Below are 21,008 nucleotides of genomic sequence, written 5' to 3' on the forward strand. Positions count from 1 at the left end.
TCAACTACTTGCAATACCAAACAGATATGGGAGCAAAAGAATCCTTAGTTGGAATAATTTGAAATCGATGAGTGTCTACTGTTTTTGTATATCTATTGATTTCAGTCAAGCTATCAGGAGAAAAAACCCTCTGAAGTTTTGCTTATAATGACTTGTGATTTGTAATGATCATATATCATGGATTCTAAAGGATCTCAAAGTAGTTCCCTTAAAGAAACATGCCCCTTCTTTTTTCCTTAGCTATTTGCTTTACCCAGCCTCTATTTCTCCATGGAGAGTGCAAGGATAAATTTTTGCTTATCATATGATAAATTCGTAGTCGGTAAGGAAAAAAAAAAGGGCAATGTTTAAGAATTCTTGGAAGACCACATTGTGAATGTCAAATTGTAGAAAGAGATAATGGATTATTACCATCTACGAAAAAAGAAAAAAAATCTCTGCTTTTTATTAAGATCTAGCCACTGATGTTGGAAACAGCAATACGCCAAATCAGTCTCACGTCCCTAGGATTCTGTAATTTCACTGGACCTACAATAGAATGTGAAGAGCTCAGTAATGATATTTGATTGAGTGTAGCCAGCTCAACTAGAGTTATTAAGCCAAGAACCATCTTTTACCTTTTCCTGTTGTGTAACATCTTTGTTTATATACATACAGAGGGTAGGGGTTCTTTTTAGCAAATCCAAGGCACAGTGAGACTAGAATATAGGTAGAGGGACACATGCAACCCAAAAGCATGGTGTCGCTACAAGATGGCACAGTGAAAGCACTGGGCTTCCTTTGTTTTCTTTTCGTTGTTGCTTTTTTGTTTTGTTTTGTTTTTAAAAATTGTGATTTTTACATCGTCTTGCAACAAAGAGAACTGTAACTTATGTTCAAAATATATTTAGCTGTTTTCATGTGCTTCTGACATTTTGTTTATTATTTTTTTTCTTTCAGGAAGTTAGGGGAGGGGCAGGTAGCTCTCTTTGCCCACACACCCCTCTCCTCTATCCCAGCCCAGCCTGCCACAACCCAACTTCTTTAACTCCAAATTCCTCTAAAAATTCCTCTGGGTTTTAAGAGTCTGCAGGCCAGGGCAAGACTTGAAATGAGAAAAAGTATAACTCAATACAGGAGAAACAATCATCCCCTAGGATTTAGGCAGATTATGTCTCCCTGCCTTTCTAACAGATCCTGGACTTGGCTGTTACTATATTCATGGAGCAAATAATACAGGCAGAGGACCTCCCCCATGACCAAGCAAGATGGCGTAACTTAAAACAGGACTGGAGATCCAGAAAAGCCTGGAAAGGAAGTAACAATATTTCTATCAATATCAGCATCCCGATGTAAGCCAGTGTGTCCCCCTACTACACATTGATTTCCAAAAAGTTAGTCCCAGAAGTCAGAAGGCCCCCTGCATTCTGTCTACTATCTGAAATGGAATCCTTTACTACACCACCCCTTTAGGATAGAGAATTGAATCAAGGAGAAGTGGATTTCCATATTTGGGGAAATTTTTTCCTGGCGCCATCTCTCCAGCTGGACCACTCCTGTTCAAATCTTACCTTGAATATGCCTCCAGGCCTCATAATGCTTAACAGGTTTGTATAGAAGCTTCTTGGTTTTGATTGGTCCATCCCCAAAATAAGGCTCAGAGCTGATGTTGATGACAGCAAAGTTATGTCCAGTATCGATCACATTTGGGGCATTCAAGGGCTTTGGAAGAACTAAATAAAATTTCAGCAAACAGATTAGTCTTGGGATTTTGCTGTTGTTCTTGGGTGGGTTTACAGGGTGAGCAAGAGCCTTTACATTTCCATCAATATTCACTTAGATTTCTCTGCCTGGATTCAATACAACCACCACCTCTCTGACTTCCATGCATTCCTCTTGCTCCTTCAACCAATTAACCACCAAGTGCTTTCTTAAAATATGAGCACTCTTCTACTGGAGATCCTTTCATAGATTCCCATTACATTTTGGATAAAATCTAAAATTCTCACCTTGACTGGCCAGGCCTTGCATAATCAAGACCTTGCTTACTCTCCAGCTTCCTCTTCCCCTCACCCAATATCCTCCAGCCCACTGAGCTCTTTTCAGTTCATCCCGCGCACCTTCCCGTCTTAGGATCTTTGCAGATACTATCTCCCGGCAAAGAGCGTTCCCCCTACCTCTGTTCTGGTTAATTCTTATTCATCATCAACTCTCAGCTCTGATGTGATTCCATCAGGGGCGGCTAGCTCAGAAATTCAATTAGGCTCACTTGTTATAAACTTTCACAGAACCCATGTTTTTCTTTCATGCTACTTTTTGGAATTTACTAATCTTGGTAAGATTAGTCAACATCAGTCTTTCCACTGGACCATGCATTCTCTATGGGAGTGATATTACCCTCAAAGAGGCAAAAATTAGTTTGGGGGGAAAGGTAGGAGAAATCTAATATTACCATGGTATGTGGAAGAGCCACAGGACATAAACAGTATGGTATTTCTGTGTTATTAAAATTGTATAAGGATGCAGGGAGTTTTGAAGTAACATTTCTAAAAAGGCTCCTGGAGGGGGTGGGGGAGTGATATCATTAAAAAAGGTTGAAAACCATCTGCACTAGACAGTAACTCCATTAGTGCAAGGACCATGTATCAACCAGATGCTGAGTAAATATTTGCCAACTGAATTTCTAGTGAGCTCTGTAACTCCATTAGCCAGACAATCTCAGAAATTCATAACTATTTTTAGTTCTCTCCCATGGAGTGTGTTATATCATTCAGAGTCTTTCGAGTTCCAAGAGACAATGCTGTGTTCAGTAACTTTATTTTTCCCCTTTGCCTTGGTGCTTTGACTCACCATGATTTCAGGTCTTTGCTCAAATAGCATCTTCTCAGAGAAATCTTCCCACCCTACTTAAAATGACAGTTGCTTCTCTAGCCTTGCACCAGCATTCTCTATCCCCTAGTTCTGCCTTATTTTTCTCCATGGCACTTAGCATCCCGAAAAACTATTCACTTTATTTATCTGTCCATTGCTCATCTCCCTGTGGGAATATAAGCTCCATGATGGGAGGGCTCCTTTGGTGGTGTTCGCTGTTGTATTCCCAGTGACTAGAACAGGGTCTAGAGCTTCAGGAAGTTCTGCTGAATGACTGAATGAGGTTCAGGAAGTAGCCCAAGATCAGGATCTTTCAGTAATGAAGTCAGGAAGAAGCATCATCAAGCAGAGTCCCATAACTGGAGTCAGACCATAACCAGCGTTAAGTTAGGGTAAGACTGGATACACATTTTACATAGGTCACTAAGAGGGTGGTGGGTAAATTCATGCAGTTGGGCTTCCTTTACATGATCAAATAAGATCACCTGCTTGTTTAAACCAACAGACGCACATTCTCTCATGGCCATGAATGCCAGTGTGCAATCGTTTTACAGGTGTGAAAAATTACTCCAAAAGCTTCCCCCTAGTAATCTTTCTACTTTTTTGCCTTTTAATCTTTTTTAATTGAAGTATAACATACATATTATAATGTGCAAAAATCTTACGAGTATTTAGCTCAAGAGACTTTACTTATGTCTACACTCACCACCACCCAGATTAAGATAGAGAAAATTTCCAGCTCCCCAGAAACCACCTTTGGGTCCCTTCCCAGTCCATAACCCCCACCCAGAGGTAAATACTATCCTGACTTCTGTCACTATTGTTAGTTTTGCCTGTTTTTGATCTTTATATAAATGGAACCATAAAGCATGTCGTTTCTTTTGTTCATTATTATGTCTTTAGGATTCATCTATAGTGTTACATGTAGCAGGAATTCATTTTTTATTGCTGTTTAGTATTCCATTTTATGAATATACCATCATTTATTTATCTATTCTAATGTTGAGAGACATTTGGGTTAATTCCAACTTGAGTATATTATGATTAAAATTGATCTGAATATTATTGAATGTATATTTATTGAACATAGGTACTCATTTCTTTTGCATCTGTACCTAGGCGTGGACTTGCATAGCTTCAGTACATCTAGACAGTTTTCCAAATTGGTTGTACCAATTTGTACTCCAGTAGCAAAGCCCTGTCAATAGTATTTATTTCAAAAAATAGATACTATAGTTAAAGACCATGGTTAATTTCCATAATGACCATTTCCATTTTATGGATAGCAGTCAATATGACAATGAAGAGGTATCAGTGAATATGCAAACATTTGGGAATGGAGATGCTTATATCCATTCATTATGTGCTGTATCTTTCATTAAAAATAAAAATTAGAACCAATGCTTGTCCTGTATTTTAGCAGCAGGGTTTGTTTGTTATTTAAAGTTTAAAAATCAAATAATCTATCTTCTGTATATCATTACCTTTCTCCAAGAACATGCAAGAGATAATAAATTATTTTAATCATTTGAATATCCTACTGAACAGCCACAGTTGGGGTTTTTCTAGTAATCCAAAAAATACTAAGGTTTCTGAGGTGGTTGAGATGGATCCTCAAGGCAGACAATCCAAATCTATGTAGTTTCACTTATGCTACTGTTTCTATTGCCTTAAAAGAGAAAAGATTGTGTCTGGGTATTTACATCCATTTCATTTCTAGAAATTACCTTTGGGATATCCCAAAAGATTTCTAATCAAGTGAACCAAATACAAATCAACTTTGGTCATGTTGCTTCTTCATCTGTAGCACAGGAGACAAATGCAGACTGGTCTAGAAGAGATAATTCTGGCTTTGGAGTCAAAAGACCAGGTTCAAAACTAAGATTTGCCACTTACCAGCTATGCTGCCACAGGCCAGTTAAATAACCTGAGCTTGTTTTCTTCACTGATAAAATGAGGATAGCAATATCTATTGCATAATGTTTTAAAGAGATTATATAAGATAAAGTAGGTGATACCCTTAGCCTAGTGCCTTCTACAAAATATACATCAAAGAGTTATTAGGTGTATTTTGTCTAAATAGGTTCACAAGTTATTTCCAAGTTTAAAATTCCTATTGTATTTATGTACAGTGGTTAGGTAAGCTTGGATGTACCCCACTTTATTTCTTCCCTTCAAGCCAAAAATGTACTCCATTTAGACTAATTTGAATTTCAAAATGCTAAGTTTGAGAAAAATTATTCATGTTAATTATACAGCATAGTCTGGGCTTCATATTAAGTAAGTAGTTCTCTAAATAAAAATTCTCCAAATTATCCCCAACAATAAGAAGTAGGAAGTCACAAGAATGATAAAGCTAAATGTTTTATGAAATATGATTACTACTGGATACCTTGTGCCCCACACAATTTCAAGTCCTTTATATATTTAATACCTCATCTAACTTTCTTAATAACCCAAACAGATAAATAATACAAGTCTCATTTATAGATAAAGAAAGACTCAGAGAGGTTGAATTATTTCACTAAGGCCACGATACAAGGTTATTAAGTAGTGGTGACAAAACTGACCCCAAGTCTATGTGATCCCAGGGGTCACATTCTTAATCCCTCAGTTCCATTTTTATGCATAATCATTTTTTTAAAGGCTTAGTATCCTGGAAAATATCTCAAAGACATTTCAGTGTTCAGATAGTTTCTGTCTAGAAGCAGCCCGTTTCCCCAAAGATGAGAAGACACAATGCCTCAAGGAGACAAGTTCTTCCTCTACGAAACGGAGCTTACCTTTAACAGAAATGTTGAAAGGTTTTTCCACCATCCCAGCAACCGTATTCACACTGCAGACCCAAACTCCTGAATCAGGTGGGAGGATACGGTGGATGGTGAAAGTGGCCACTGAGAGATGACCCGTACGGTTGAAGTCTTCGGGCTGGTAAGGTTAAACACAAAACAATAAAGGAGGCATAAACACAAAGGCCCCTTAACACTGACCCCCTTCTCACTGTTTAATAAGAAGTTTTCTAGGCTAGACTAAGAAGCCAAATATAATGCTAGCTTAATTATTGGCTTATTTCCAAAGCTACAGTAGCCCTGAAGGTTTATATTGGATAGAGGGCTTCAATCCAATAGATTCGTGTGTTTGGGTGTGTTGGGTAAACACTCACAGGCATGGAGCCTAATTCCTTTTAAACTGCTCCTGGTAACATTTGTTCCTTTCCAGTCTAATTCAGAGATAATTGAGTGTGCAGACAAAGTGACTTCCTAAAGTGTTTGAGGGACTGTTGAGTGTGGTGCAGGGGCATGCGGGACTCTGAAGTTCACGTCCCAGCTCTGCCACTATTAACCAATCCCTTAATCAACCTTATCCAGCCAGTTTCCACCTTTGCAAAAAAAAAAAATAGGCACAGATAAGTTTAATTGAGATGTTTGATATAGTATGGTTGGCATCTGCTAAAGGGTAGCTGGTATTTCCATTAACCTGTGAAAAAAGCCAACAAGATTTTAGAAGCTGTCCTTGTCTTTTTCTACCTACTGGGTTGTTTGGGTGGAATCAGAAACATCTGAGGTGTAGACACTGGTAATGGCACATTGTATAATGTCACAGTCTACAGGCCCTGCCCCCAATTGTCACATGGACCTGCAATCAGGTCAAATTGATTTTTAGTTAACTTTGAGAAAAAAGGCAACTATTTCAAAACCTTCAGATATGAAAATGTTTCAACTCCCTGAGAATTGCTTGTGACAGTAAATAATTTGGGGTGCTTCTTGTCTCTGTTCCCTTTAGGATTGTTGGGGAAGAGAAGGAAAGTTTGTGGGAAGGGTAGCTTACTCCCTTCCAGCAAAGAACTGCTATGATATGGCCTCATTAACGGTGAGAACCAGCAATGAGGACAACGTGAAGAGGTGGGAGGAACCTAAGGAATGCATTCAGACCTAAGGGATTCTGTGGATCTAGCTTCTGAATTAGAGACATGGGGGACAGATCCTAGACCTGACTCCCTACAGTCATACGGATTATCCTGAACTCTCCCCTTCTATACTCCCCTAATGGCTGCTCCAAATAGCGTGGTAGCAGTCGACACTCATTAACACTCATGTCTTGGTAGCACCAATCTCCTGCTGATTCATGGGTTTTAAATTGCAACACCCCTGCCTGGCCACCCTTCTTCTTCTGATATGGGGAGTTAGAGCTGTGGGGATATTGAGGGTGGGGGGTGGTGCAGAGTCTTGTACAGGCTGACATTGACGTATACTACTCACCCACACAGCTGGAGAGTTCTATCCCTGGCACTAAGTTAAACTGATTCCACTGTGGATACATATTTCTGTCACAAGTAATTCTCAGGCGGCCTTAGGCAGGCAGGTGAAACCACTGGGGCTGTGACATTTCTGCTGGGCCTACCCAGGGGCATGGCTTTTGGTAAAGGTTAACAACAGCCTGACCCAGGAGGATGTAAACCTGGGAGGAATCTAGCCTTTAGTGGGGTGTATTTACCACTCTGAAAACATCTAGATATGCCAGTAAGTCAGACTAAGAAAAGCTCTTACGTGAAGCACTGTCCCATCTGGCTTTACCAGAGTCATTTCTTCATCAGCAGGCAGTGGCCAGCCAGAGGCTTTGCAGATGGGGTTAAATTTACCAGTGTTTACTTCTATGTGATCTGGCAAATCCACTATCTTTGGGGTCATCCTTGGCTTGCCTGAATGAAGAAAACAGAAATCTAATCTTTAGTATAGCTTTGGTCGTAATAATGAAAACTGGCTACTATTTAGCCAATCATTCACTGGGCTAAGAACTTTATAAGCATTTTATTGTTTTATCATCATATAAAATAAAGTTTATCATAGTAAACTTTTGAAGTGGGTGCTTTTGTTGTCCGCATTTTATAGATGAGGAGACTGGTTCTCAGAGCCCATATTCAAGCTCAGTTCTCTTGGACTTCAGAGTCCACACTCTTACTTAAATTGCTGTGCTCCTTTAACAGACCTGGGAATACAGTCTCAATATTAAATGACCATCAGTAACTGACGTTACTGGTCAGTGGCCCTCCTTCTTTATAAGAAAATTATTGTAAAAATAAATAATCAAATAAACAAAAACAAACTAGATCTTCTTAGGAATCAACCTCATACTATTGCTGGTCAGCAACCTTATCCTCAGTTTGATACTTGAGATATCAAATTGGGAGGCTTGCAGGTAGTAGATGAATAAGAGGAAAAGGTGATTTAAAATGGCCACATTTACATTGAGGAGAAATTAAGTGAAATCTAATTCCCCGAAATCAATTAAGCAACAGCTAAATCAAAAATGTCGCTGCTAATATTGAAAGGAGAAAAAAATTTCTCTGAAATGAATAAAGGTAATGGTATCTGAATTCCTTCCTAAAATCTGTACAGTAGGAGAATGCGTATTCCTGAAATACAATAATTTTATTTTGGGTCGTGGAATCTTAGAGAACAGCAAAACATTTGTAATTAATGAGAAGCATGGTTGACAATAACCAATAACCAATGCAAGAGATAGAGGTTCCCTAAGAGCAGCTATAATTTACATGTTGTTCCTTATCCATCATAGCATTCTAGGGAGGAGGGCAATGCATCAATACTGATATTTTATACTGATATCCTATCTGTCAAGCCTTTAATGACATGCAGGTAAGGGTACAGAGCAGCAGAGAAAAAAGATGCAATAAATGCAAAGGTAATGCTATGAAATATCTGTAGACTTGGGGAGGTAGTGTGATTTGAAAATTTACCAAGTTTTTCAGCCAAATAAGTTATTCAAGAAGGAATTAAGAAAAGTGGTTTGACAGTTTTAGGTCATTTTTTCCCCTTCATTCTCCCTATGTGTTTTCTGAATTTTGATGGAGGTGGAGGTGCAGATGGAGGGTTTAAAAAAAAAATGTAAGGGAAAGGGGGCTGCCTTCTGAAAGCCCAGGACCTAGGGAGATGAGGTAAACCTAGCTTAGATTCTCCCATTCAAACTCACACCTTTTGCAGTACCACCTTTATAACAGAAAGGGTGGAATAAAGGGCAAAAATCTCAATCCTTAAACTTGTCAGTTGTCCATTTTCAATTCAGTCCTTCCCTTTGAAGACACTCCCTGATTCCTGTCCTGGAGCAGAGTCCAGAGCATGGGGAAGCAGGACAAGGTAAGGCTAGAAAGCTGAAGCCTTTGAGAAAACAACTGTTGGTATTTCCCCTTCATATTTGTGGTTTTAAATGCTAACAGAGAAATTCTGAGTATAGATTTATATATGCACATTTCTTATTATAACATTTCTATTTATATCATTGGAAAAGCAGTATGTTTATTGTTTTCAAATTCTGAAAATATATAAAAGTATGTTTTTTTAAATTTTTGGAAAATGTACTCTAGGAGCAGGGGTTAGCATGTATTTTTCTGTAAAGGGTCAATTAGCAAACATTTTCAGCTTTGCTGATTATAAAATCTCTGTGATCACTATGCAACTCTTCAACTGTAATATGAAAGCAGCCACAGACACTATATTATAAACAAATTGGCCTGAATGTATTCCAATAAAATTTTCTTTATAAAAACAGATGGTGAGCAGTGCAATGGTGGCTCAGTGGCAGAATTCTCACCTGGATTCCTGGAGCCTGCCCATGCCAAAAAAAAAAAAAAAAAAAAAAAAACAGATGGTGGGCTAATAACAAGGAATTAATTATTAATACATACTACAACATGGATGAATCTAAAAAACATTATATTATCCTATTTGTACAAAATATCCAGAATAAGCAAATCTACAGAAGCAAAAAGTAGGCTAATGGTTGCTAGGTGCTGAGGTTGGGGGTAGGGATGGGGAGCATACCCATCTGCTAATGGGTACGAGGTTTCTTTTGATAGTATGACAATTTTCTAAAATTAGATTATGGTAATGAGTACACAATTCTGTGAATATGCAAAAAACCTTTGAACTTTATGAAATAAAATATAAACTTTATGAGAGAGAATGAAAATTATCTCTCAATAAAACTGTAAAAGAAAAATTAATAAGAATGTGTGCTAAGCTTGGTCTATGTGCCATAGTTTGCCTACTCCTGTACTAGGGTAATTTCTGAAACAGAAATATTTGAAATTTCATTTTGAGGGTTCTGTTTTCCATCTTTTCTTTCTTCCTCTCTATCGTTCTTTAAAAAATTTTCCTGTATCAAGATCCTTCGGGCAGGCCACGGTGGTTCAACAGGCAGAGTTCTCACCTGCCATGCCAGAGGACCTGGGTTCGATTCCCAGTGCCTGCCCATGTAAAAAAAAAAAAGAAAAAAGATCCTTCCAAGGTGGCTTATTCTCTGTTAGGGAAAAGGCTGGCCCTAGAAAAGAGGGAAATGGGGTAGGCAAAGCTCTCAACTGGCCGATCATCACTTAAATGTGCTACAAAGACCACACATTTTGTTCCATTTCAAAGAGAAATAAAGACTGGTATGGAGGTACATAGAAAGGAATCAAAAAGCTGTCCTTCAGGGGCTTGGGATTTATTCTTGCAAACTTTAGAAAGAGAAGGATGGCAACAGGAGTGGCCTGAGGACCTTGGGCTCCTGAGGCAGGAATTGCATTCCAGCCAGGCCCAGGTGAGACACACTGAGCATGGTGCTGACCACAGTGTTACCTTGCTTTACCTTCTTTCTCACACTGAAGCCCTTGCCATCCCGAAGAGCAGAGGCAGCCTTGGAACCGATCGCACTGCTCCCCATTGGTGCACATGCACCTAAGCTTACAGTCTGGCCCATAATAGCCAGGCTGGCATGCTGTAAACAAAGACATCAAAAGCCAGTGTTACTATGGGGGAAGCCAGAAAACTGAGGCTGTAAGAGGCTGGGTTTTTTGTTGTTGTTCTCCTCCAGGCTATCAACCTTGCTGATCACGTATGGTAGGTAGTGTGTGATTTATCTGAATTATCAGAAAATTAAAAGGCTGGGAAGTTTTACTTCCAGGAGAACTGAATAAGCACCGATATGAACCTTCCCATAAATAACAACCATAAACTCTAGATAACATTCAAAATAACAACCATGAACACACTGAAATTGTGGGGGGCGGAGGACGAAGGAACAATCAAGTTCTGGAGGGGAATCAACATTTGGGAATGCAAATAATATGAGTTTGGAGTTTTTCAGCTTTTAACCCAATGCTTGAGCATAGTTGATAAAATGTGGGAAGGCTAAAATTCCCATAGAAACCTGGCAATCCTACTGGCCTGAAACACTAGGGGATGGAATTAGGGCAACAAGAGTCAACAAAAAGTGAAAAAGAAAACCCAGAATGGAAGAGCCAAAGAAAGGAAGTCCAAACCTCTGCCACGCCCCCGAACCCAATGTGCTCAACATGGCCCAGCTAGAGACAAAAGAATTAAACTGAGTTTGAGATGATGCCCAAGAGTCAAGAGTTTGCAGTTCAATTTCAACCAAGTTAATAGTTTCTAAAAGAAAAAAAATATCAGTTCCTCAAAGGAATGTATCATACTCCAGAGTTTCCACAATTAATATTCAAAATGTCAGAGATACAATCCAAAATTATCAACATAGTAGAAATGGAGAATTATAATTCATTCTTAAGAAAAAAGAAAATCAACAGGACCAACTTTAAGACCCAGATGTTGGAAATAGCACATAAAAATTATAAAGTAGCTATAAAAGCTGTACTCAGAATGATAAAGGAAAATATCTCGACAATAAATAAAACAATGAGAAATTTCAGCAGAGAAATAGAAAGTATAGAAAAGAACCTGTTGGGGATCAAATCATGTCCACTACTAAGGCATGCTCCCCTCAACCCCTGGTCCAGTGAATGTGAACTGATTTGTAAATAAGACCTTTGAAGATGTTATTATTTAAGGTGTGCCCAAACTGATTGACAGTGGGCCTTAATCCAGTATAGCTGGAGTCTGTAAGCAAAGGAAATTGGATGCAGTAAGAGACGCTGTGGGGAACAGCCAGAAGTCAATGGAATCTGGAGGAGAAAGGAAAAGAACTTACTGTGTGTATTGCTATGTTATCAAAAAGCCAGGAACTGCAAAGGTTGCTGGCCAGCCAGAAGATACTGACCTCAGGAGAAAGAAAGCCACTTAGCCTCTGAAACCATGAGCCAATACATTCCTGTTTTTAAGCCGTCACATTGTATGGTATTTTTTTTTAGCATCTAGTAAACTAATACAGAACCAAAAGGAAATTCTAGGTTTGGAAGGTACAATATCTGAAATTTCACTGGATGGCTTTCACAACAAAATGGAGATGACAGGAGAATCAGTAAACCTGAAGCTAGACCAATAGAAATCATCCAATCTGAAGAATAGAAAGAGCAAAAAGATTGAGGGAGAACATGATCAGAGCTTCAGGGACCTGTAGGTCAATATCAAAAGGTCAAACACATGTAATCAGAGGTTCAAGAAGAGAAGAAAGAAAGGGGTGAAGAATATTCAAAAAAATAATGGTTTAAATTTCCCTGAAATTTGTTAAAACTTAGACACTTAAGAATTCAGTAAACCCCAAGCAGCATAAATATGAAGAAAAGTATGCCCAGGTATATCATGATGGAACTGCTAACTGAAAATCAAGAAAATTTAAAAGTTTAGTTTTTTTAAGTCTATTTCCAATTTTTACTTGATAGCAGAGTATTTCAACTATTCAATGTACAAACTATGCTTCTATACTTTCCTAAGCTACTGTGAGTTCATTCCCCTGTGGAACTGGCTGAATCACCTAGGATAGTTCTTAAATTTGGTGGATGATAAATGAATTGTGTTGATTCATTGCGCTTATTTTTAGTCTACTCTAACATGAGGAAAAGCCCTTCAATCAAAATTGTTACACAAGTTTGGCCTGTGGGGTGCTGATGAATTGCTTTAATTGTGTAACTTATTCCCACAGTCAATATACGGTCTTTATTTTCAGTATGGAATATAACTATTTTTACTTCTTACTCAATGCTATTGGTGAAAAGCTTGAGAACCGGCAATAAATATAAGGAAACCTAATTATTGACACAAAGCTTCTGTTGTAAAAGGCAAAAGACTTTGAAAACTTAAGACATCAATTTTCTAGTTTCTAGTCACACTAGACCTTTCCCCTAGGAAATGGTCTCTGAAGGGCTTTGAATGATCGTATATTTGTATAATGGCAGGCCTTTGTTCCTTTTATTATCCCAACTATTTGCTTTAGAATATCGCTATTTTTGCAAATTTCCTCAGATAGGAACTAACCCTGATGATACGTAAAATTTGCTCAAGGCACAATCTATTTATCCATAACTATTATAAGTCACCTATTAAACAGATAAAGTCCCCCAAGCAGATAATATTACGAATCACTCCTTCCTTCCTTTTGTTTTTAAATACATGGAAAACAGGGTAGTGATTGCTGGAAGAAATCTAGGGGAACATTAGAAGACTTCAGTTCACAAACTCTTGGTGATTGTTTTGCACCAAGCATCGGCTGGAATGGCTTGATATAATGCACCCATATCTGAGTTCAGAGACAGTCACTAGGAAACTGATGAAGCTTATGCTCCAGGCTCCTTTCTTGCAAGCACCCCTTCCTAGACCCCAGCAAAATGTTCACACACGCACATGTTATTATACAATTTGGACAAGTAGGATATATTTATATTCTCTTTTTAAAAAGGGACTAGATCTGCTCCTGTTTAGAGTCACTTTTCAACACCTTAAATGTGCTCAATTCAGGGGCCAGATGGGATTTCTCCACTGCCGTGACTCCCTTAATGTTCCCTGCTGGCAGGCACAGCAATTATAGGGAACTGAGTGAGGTGGTGCAGGTATCTGAAGCTGACTTCTGTATAACCTTCTCTCTGCCTTGTCACCCAAATCCCTAGACCTGCACTGTCCAATACGGTAACCATTAGCCATGTGTGACTATTCGGCACTTAAAATACAGTTAGTCCAAATGGAAATGTGTGGCAAGTATTAAGTACACACATTGGATTTCAAAGACTTAGTACAATAAAACAAATGTAAAATATCTCCTCAATAATTTTTTCTATTGATTACATGTTAAAATGACAACATTTTCAACATCCTGGTCAAATAAAATATTAGAATTAATTTTACCTGCTCTTTTCTATTTTTTTAACGTGGTTAACTGGGGACCCCATGTCAGTGCCAGATGTGGAAAATGTTGACTTTGTGAAGTAAATACCTTAAAGCTTTTGAGGTCCTGCGATTCGCCCACTAACATTCATCAGTGGAGGGTCTGGCATATTCGGCTGCAGGTTCATGTTATGCTTCTATGTGAAGGTAGGTATGAAATGTACACAAAGCCGTTGAGCCTCATCAAATAGGAAAGTACATTTCAGGAAGAGCAGAATAGGTGAAGTATATTTCAGGAAGAGCACTTGAATAGGTGAAGTTAGTACTGTTTGACTAAGGTCTATGCAGGTAAAATTTTTACTTTCTCAACGTTCAAACCCCAAATAGGGTTTGGATGCGACCTAACAACTCTGATTTTTATGGCCCACTGAGAAAAAAGAACAAATCTTCTATGGTCTTCCTACTCGTGTGGCATGAAAACCAACAGCATCATCACCACCTGGAAGCTTGCTAGAAAGCAGAATCCAAGGCTTCACTCCAGACCTACTAAATGAGAATGTGCATTTTAATCAAATCTCCAGATGATGTAAATGGCAAGCACTATCTATGACGTTCAGAGTCTTACTATGAAAGCATAATTAACTTTGGATGAAAATATCTGTGATTCAAAACCATAGCCCAGCAATAAGGAAGGACATGACTGAGTTCAGATATATTTCACACTAGTTTCCAGAAAGCTGGATCTCCTTTGTACACCTTATAGCACTTTTTCTCTACAGGGGTTTGATTGCATACCTTCATTGCACTGCAAACCCTTCCAGCCTGTGGCACAGGAACACCCATATGGATCTGGGAGACAGAACACATAGGACTTGCATCCGTCTGGTCCACTACACCTTTCTTTACAAGTTCTGCCAAATGTGTGCAGTTCACAAGCTTTGGGCGGAAAAAAAAGAGCTCATTCAGGGTCAAAGATACAAATCCTTGAAATGTATGATTCCTCTTTTGAAGGATCTCTCCTAGGCCAGGGAGCATGAAATATAGTCAGATATCTCAGCTGTGGGCAAGGTGAATGAACACACTCTCCTATCTCATTTTAGAGATAGAGGATAATGAAAATGCCCCACAGAGAGGGCATCAGAGATGCCACTCACCGTTGGGCCAGCTGTGCACTGCGCAAACCCAGGGGGTGGCATTCACATCATAGATGAGTATACTGACTACAACTTTCTAGCGGTTGGTAATAAAGACCTTTGAGAAATAGGCTCTTTTTCCCTAATTTACATAATGGTACCTTATGGCTCAATGGAGGCCCTTTCACTTCCATTCCCATCCATATCCAGATACCTACAATTCTAGATTCAGTATGACGGCCTGTTAAACCCACAACCTACTCATCAAATACTCTAGACTTACCCTTCTCACATGTTCTTCCCATAAATCCTGGAGGACAAACACATTCTCCAGTATCTTCATGGCAGACACCATTGTTCATACAAACCGTGCAAGGACGGTTGCATTCAGGTCCCCACTTCTGAGCTTCACATCCTTTTGTTAAGGAAAACAAGGCTGTGGTAAATAGAGTACCTTTGCTTACTGAGCACATCCTACAGACCAGCCATTTTACTGAACACTGATATAGAAAGATAATTAAACATGGTCTTACTCTCTAAAAGCTAATAGTCTACAGTGGAAATATATAAACAGAAAATGATAGAAAGGAAGACAAGGGGTGTCTAATTCTGTCTTGAGGATGGAGGAGAACATAAAGGAAGGCTTCCTAGAGGAGGCGGCATGTGTGCCACCTAAGCAGAAAAGAAGATAAGGCTGGAGAGTGCAAAGACAAAGTAGAAGAAGAGAGCATGGCATATTCAGGGAACAGCATGTCTGACTACAGCCTAGAGAAGCAGTTTGGAAGGTGTGACCCCCATCCAGTAGTGTCCCTGTTCATTGGGAACCTTTTAGAAATGCAAACCTCAGATCCCACCCACAATTTATTCAGTGAGGACCTCTGGGGATGGCCCAGCAACCTGTGTTTAACAAGCCCTCCAGGTGATTCTACTGTGTGCTAAAATTTAAGAACCTCTGACCCAGAGTATGAGGAGGGAATAGGCTAAAAGGGAAGCAAGGGCTAGAAAATCAAAGTGAAATAAGATACAGGAGACCTAAAGAACAGGATAGTCAAGTGCTCACCGAGTCACATTTCCTGACTACTTCTTTCTAGAACTTGGTGATTTACATTTTGTCGGGAGCTGGGGGTGGGGGTGGAATGCGGGGCAAGCAGCTCCTCTCTCAGCAAGGCTGTGGTCTAGATTTTAATTAGGTCCAAAGAAATCTAATATAAGGAAAACCTGGGGGCAGGGGGGCAGGCGATGACACTTGGTGTTCAGAAATGTAGTTTCACTTCTCATCTGAAAGGAAATAGTGTCTTTGTCCCCAAATGTCAGTTTCACGGCAGTAAACCTGGACCTGTGCCCATAGCTGATGTCACCTTATAATTTGTTTGGCAAGAACTCATGGTTATCAGTATTTTCTCTACGGTAATCGGGAAGACTGTCAACATAGACCCTCTCTTACTGCCTTCAACTTGATAGACAAAATGTTTAAAAGCTAAATTTTTACATTCCTTTACTGTGTAAAGGAGAAAATGCTCTGCACAATTTATTAGTGATTTCTTGAGAGCCAGACCACAGGTTATTTGCACATGTTGAAGAGTAGTGGTGGCAGACAATGAGATGAGAAATGGGCTCTCTATTACATTAAACTAGGTCTCTAGCCCTGTACTCACCTACAGTCCTGACCAAGCTTCACTCCTCATCCTGGGAAGGAGGAAAGAATAAACCTTAAGGGAGTAAAAGAGGTGGTCTCTTTGGGGAAAAAGTCAGGATAAAAGTTTCTTGATATGCAACAAGTATGCAATTAGGCTTCTGTCATTTTCTTCAAAACCTCGTGGTTTTGTACTTTAGGGAACTATATATTCAGGGCATAAGTAAAGAAATCCTATAAACTTAATGCTTATGAAAAATCTTGTCAGGGAAAGAATTTATATGAAAGGAAATCCTATAAATATAACCAATGTGATTTTTAATTCAAAATCTTTAAGCACTGACTATTTCTAGGCTTCAGTTTATCCTGGAGAGATCTCTAATGTTGTGAGAAACAGACAAATGCCTTCACCTGTAACTCATTTCTTACTCAAATCATAGAACTCATACTGGGGAAAAATATTCTTAAATGGATGATTATAGCCTAATTCAGACTTCCTTAGACATCAGACATTAGAGATTAGCAATGCTTCTCAGTTTCATTGCAATAACCTGAATAGCTGAGAAGAAGGAATGTGTATTCTTGGCAATCTGAAAAGAGACAACTTGGATATCAAAACTGCATTTGAAGTGTTTATCTTAAAATTTCGGGTGAATTTCAAATTCTAGTCTATACTGAATCATGTACGTTTTAACATTAAAAAAAAAGAAGTCTCCAGCCTTTTACCATATATTAACATCTGATGTTCCTGGGAAATGTGCCCCATTTATCCTAGTCTCTGAGTATGCTGGCACATGGTGCTGTGTCAGACTGGAAGGAAAGTGAAATGAATGCGGCAAAATGTTCATTGAAAAATACCACTTTTTTACCATTGGGATTTTCCTCCATGAGTGGAATAAAAAGAAATTTCACCTGCCTCTTTCAAGTCAGCAGAAATTTCACATATGAGTGAGGTAAATGTGAAGCAAGCTTTTGGAAGCTGAATTCTGCAGTTTTGGTATCATCGTAAGTCATTTAAGAAAAAAAAAAAAGATTGGCCTTGCAAAAAAAAGCTATCCTGAATAGTTAATAAAAAAGAAGACAAGCACAGTAGATTTCCAAGAACAAACAGGTCCTGGAGTTCATGGGCAGATTCCTCTAGGTTCTGTCTGAACTAGTCCTGCCTAAACATCACCTTGTAATATTTTAAACCCACAGAGGGGGCTCAGCATGGGACCTAAACTAAATGACCCACTTTACGTACTGCTATTGCCATATTGCAAGATCTATCTATCATTCTTATTAATCTTGCATTCTCACTATCAACACAATGCCTGGCACAGATTGTGGTCAACACGTTTGTTGACTGAATACGTGAACATAATGCAAAACAAAATAATAATCTTCATGAATCAAAAATACCAAACATCAGAGAAATGACAGAGCAGTCTGGATACACAGACTTGAAGGACTGAATATTTCATATCATGAATACCTGGCATTGTTGGGGCAAATCTTTTGCTTTCTATAGATCAAATCCCCACCCTTTTCACATGTTCATTACTGGTGATGGCTACTCCCCACTTGGATAGTTACAATAGGGAAAGAAAAAGATTTCATTAGTTCTAACTCTTGCATTTTTCAAACCTGAAAAATAAAATCACATTTGAGAGATGATTTGGAAAGTATGGGATTTTCAAGGGACTTGTTTAACTCAATGTTAAAATAACCCAGAGGTCCCAACTCGTCACATGTTTTGGAGAGACTGCCCAGCAACCTGTGATTCTCTTTTTTGTGGGGATGATCCTACTGTACAGATGTGAGCTCCTAATACCCATAACTGCACAATGTGGCCCCGCCCTTGACCATAACTGATTGGTCCAGGGGCAGACATCTGGACTAAATTAGGCCAATCTGATTCTTCATTCTGGGAATTCAAAATTTGAAAGCAAAAGAAACATTGTTAATGCCGAGTTATGGTAACTCATCCTAGAGAGAAAGTCAACAGCCTTCTATTACCGAGCCCCACATCTTCTCTGGATCCTATCTTTTGTGGAAATTGCCTGCTAGCTAGTCCGTTCATTTCCTATGAATCCTTATCATCCTTCCAAACAATCCTCAGTTTTTGCTTAAGCTCTCCTGAAACAGTTTTTGTTACTCGCAACTTAAAAAACCCTAATAACAATGCTCCCACAGAGGGAAAGGCTTCTCAATCACTTACTGCGGACAATCAGCCTGGTAAAGGCCGAGGTGAAGAGGTTTCCGCCTATGTATCTGGCCGAGTACACTCCAGCATCCTGAGGCTGAGCATGTGGCAGGTGCACTTCTAAGATGTCAGGTACTTCATGCCGGGGCACAGAATGGATGAAGGAACCTGGTAAGCGAGAGGAGCAGAGAACAATGGATCATACTCCAACACTCCAGTTTCTTAGTCTGACCCCTACACTTGGACAGTTTTCCCTAACCTGATAAAGAAAATGTGCTCCAGCATATTTCACGTGGGAGAAGAATGGAAGGTTCACTTATGCAAAGTTCTACCCGTAGTTGAGAAAGGCATAGATATAGAAAAGATAGGTTAGTCTATGAGCCTCACCAATGAACACATGAAGACGGGAGTAAACTAAAGTGCTTGTCTGCTTAGGGAGAGCTGAACATAAAGGGAGAGTAAAATTGGGCGGTAAAATGTCAGGTAACTCTGGCAACCAATCACTAACCAGGAGATTCCTAGAATCACCACTCCAGCTTACAAGTTCTATCTAAACAAGGACCCAGAATGATCCCCATTAATATTTCAGCTGGCTCAGGCAATTGCCACCAGGCAGTGCCAAATGGGAGCTGGGATACAGATAGATTTGAATTATATAGCTGGACCCCCACAAACTGCTGCCAATCAGAGTCCCAGACTCACCCTGTTCATCATTTCCTTAATATCACATTTTAAAAATCCCACATTTTATATAGCTGAGGTTTTGGAACCCACTTGTCACATCATGATGGTATTTTATTGTGTGTGTGTGTGTGTGTGTGTGTGTGTGTATGTATACACAAAGTATGCACATGTATAAGTATGGGTATGGTATTGGCATATGTAATGTACCCTTACTCTAATTTATTGAATTAAATAAGAATATGGCTTAAGAGGGCTTCTACAACAGACAGAATTTGATAAGCTTGCCTCATTTCAGTTTTACTTCCATGGGATAATTAGACTGCAGTAGATTGCAACTGGATAATGATCCAATATGTGCTACCTGATGTCTCATGCTGTGGTGCTGGAAGAAAATAGAACATACTCACCGTTTTTGTAAATCACTGCATCTTCTTCTTTAACCAACACCTTTTTGAAAGATATGTTCACGTTATCTCCCCTGTCCACAGTCATAGTTAGAGTAGCTGGTAGAAAGGAAGCTTTTAAAAGAGAGAAAAAAACATGATATAAAAATGAAGACACACATTTTCTCCAGAAGCAAATGAACTATTAGCTTCAGAAGATGGAGAACTGACACATGCCAAGAATCAGTTGGCTTTTTATGGTATGAAAACCAGTAGTGGCTAATAGTTTCTAACGTTTCTAGGGATATATAGCCTTTTAATAATCTAATGAAAGGTAAGGTCATTTCTCCCATAAAAATGAAAATGTACACACACAACACACACACATACAATTTTCCCATGCAACTGTTTGGGGAGATGAAGACTTTGTGTTGATTAATAACTATTATCAAACTAGGGCCTGACATTAACTATAAACAAAATTAGCTATGACTCTACCATCCTTCCACAAAGTGGAAAATACAAGAATGGCTAGGCATTATCCAATTGGCTTCTCCAAACCAAACAACCGTTTGGGTTGTTGTTGTTGTTATTGCCCAAATAATTCCAATTGCTTTAGAGTGCCACCAGCATGTCTCAAGAGGGATCAGCACAAAACTGGACTTATTACTAACAATGGAAATATTGGGATATTAAAGAATAAGGAAAGGATAGAATCCTGTATCTTGCCTCCTACCCTTTATTTTCACATATGAACTGACTTAGTTATGGGACTGAATAATACTGGGAGAAAACTGGGAAAGTTATTGTATAGTCAGCTTATAAAATGTTTTGGGGAACTTCTGTCTCTCTGTCAGGTTGGAACATGACATTACCTGAGTCCCTTGGTTTATTAGACAAGATATGCAACATTCTCCCAGCCACAACAACAGTTTCTGAATTCCTTTAGCTTGCCCCATAATCTGTAAAGAGCCACAACCACAAGAGTAAGGGCAGATTTATTTTAGGTTTTCAATTAAGTCAATAACAAAAGAAGAGAAACAGACTATTTAACTGACCTAAACGTGGAGGAGAGGA

General features: G+C 39.0%; 1 protein-coding gene across 3 annotated transcripts in view; it reads right to left on the reverse strand.

Annotated features, from left to right (window-relative positions):
- TEK (TEK receptor tyrosine kinase) overlaps positions 1 to 21,008 on the reverse strand; it is a 121,324-nt gene that overhangs the window by 36,278 nt on the left and 64,038 nt on the right. For all 3 annotated transcript variants that reach the window (XM_077147995.1, XM_077147994.1, XM_077147992.1), the window contains 8 exons: positions 19,956 to 20,066; positions 18,880 to 19,032; positions 15,330 to 15,461; positions 14,709 to 14,849; positions 10,492 to 10,620; positions 7,398 to 7,549; positions 5,634 to 5,778; positions 1,551 to 1,712 (listed from right to left, as the gene is read on the reverse strand). In XM_077147995.1, coding sequence (XP_077004110.1) covers positions 1,551 to 1,712; positions 5,634 to 5,778; positions 7,398 to 7,549; positions 10,492 to 10,620; positions 14,709 to 14,849; positions 15,330 to 15,461; positions 18,880 to 19,032; positions 19,956 to 20,066 — 1,125 coding nt within the window. The remainder of the gene's footprint in view (positions 1 to 1,550; positions 1,713 to 5,633; positions 5,779 to 7,397; positions 7,550 to 10,491; positions 10,621 to 14,708; positions 14,850 to 15,329; positions 15,462 to 18,879; positions 19,033 to 19,955; positions 20,067 to 21,008) is intronic.

The sequence above is a fragment of the Tamandua tetradactyla genome, chromosome 2 (assembly GCF_023851605.1).
Source record: "Tamandua tetradactyla isolate mTamTet1 chromosome 2, mTamTet1.pri, whole genome shotgun sequence".
NCBI lineage: Eukaryota > Metazoa > Chordata > Mammalia > Pilosa > Myrmecophagidae > Tamandua > Tamandua tetradactyla.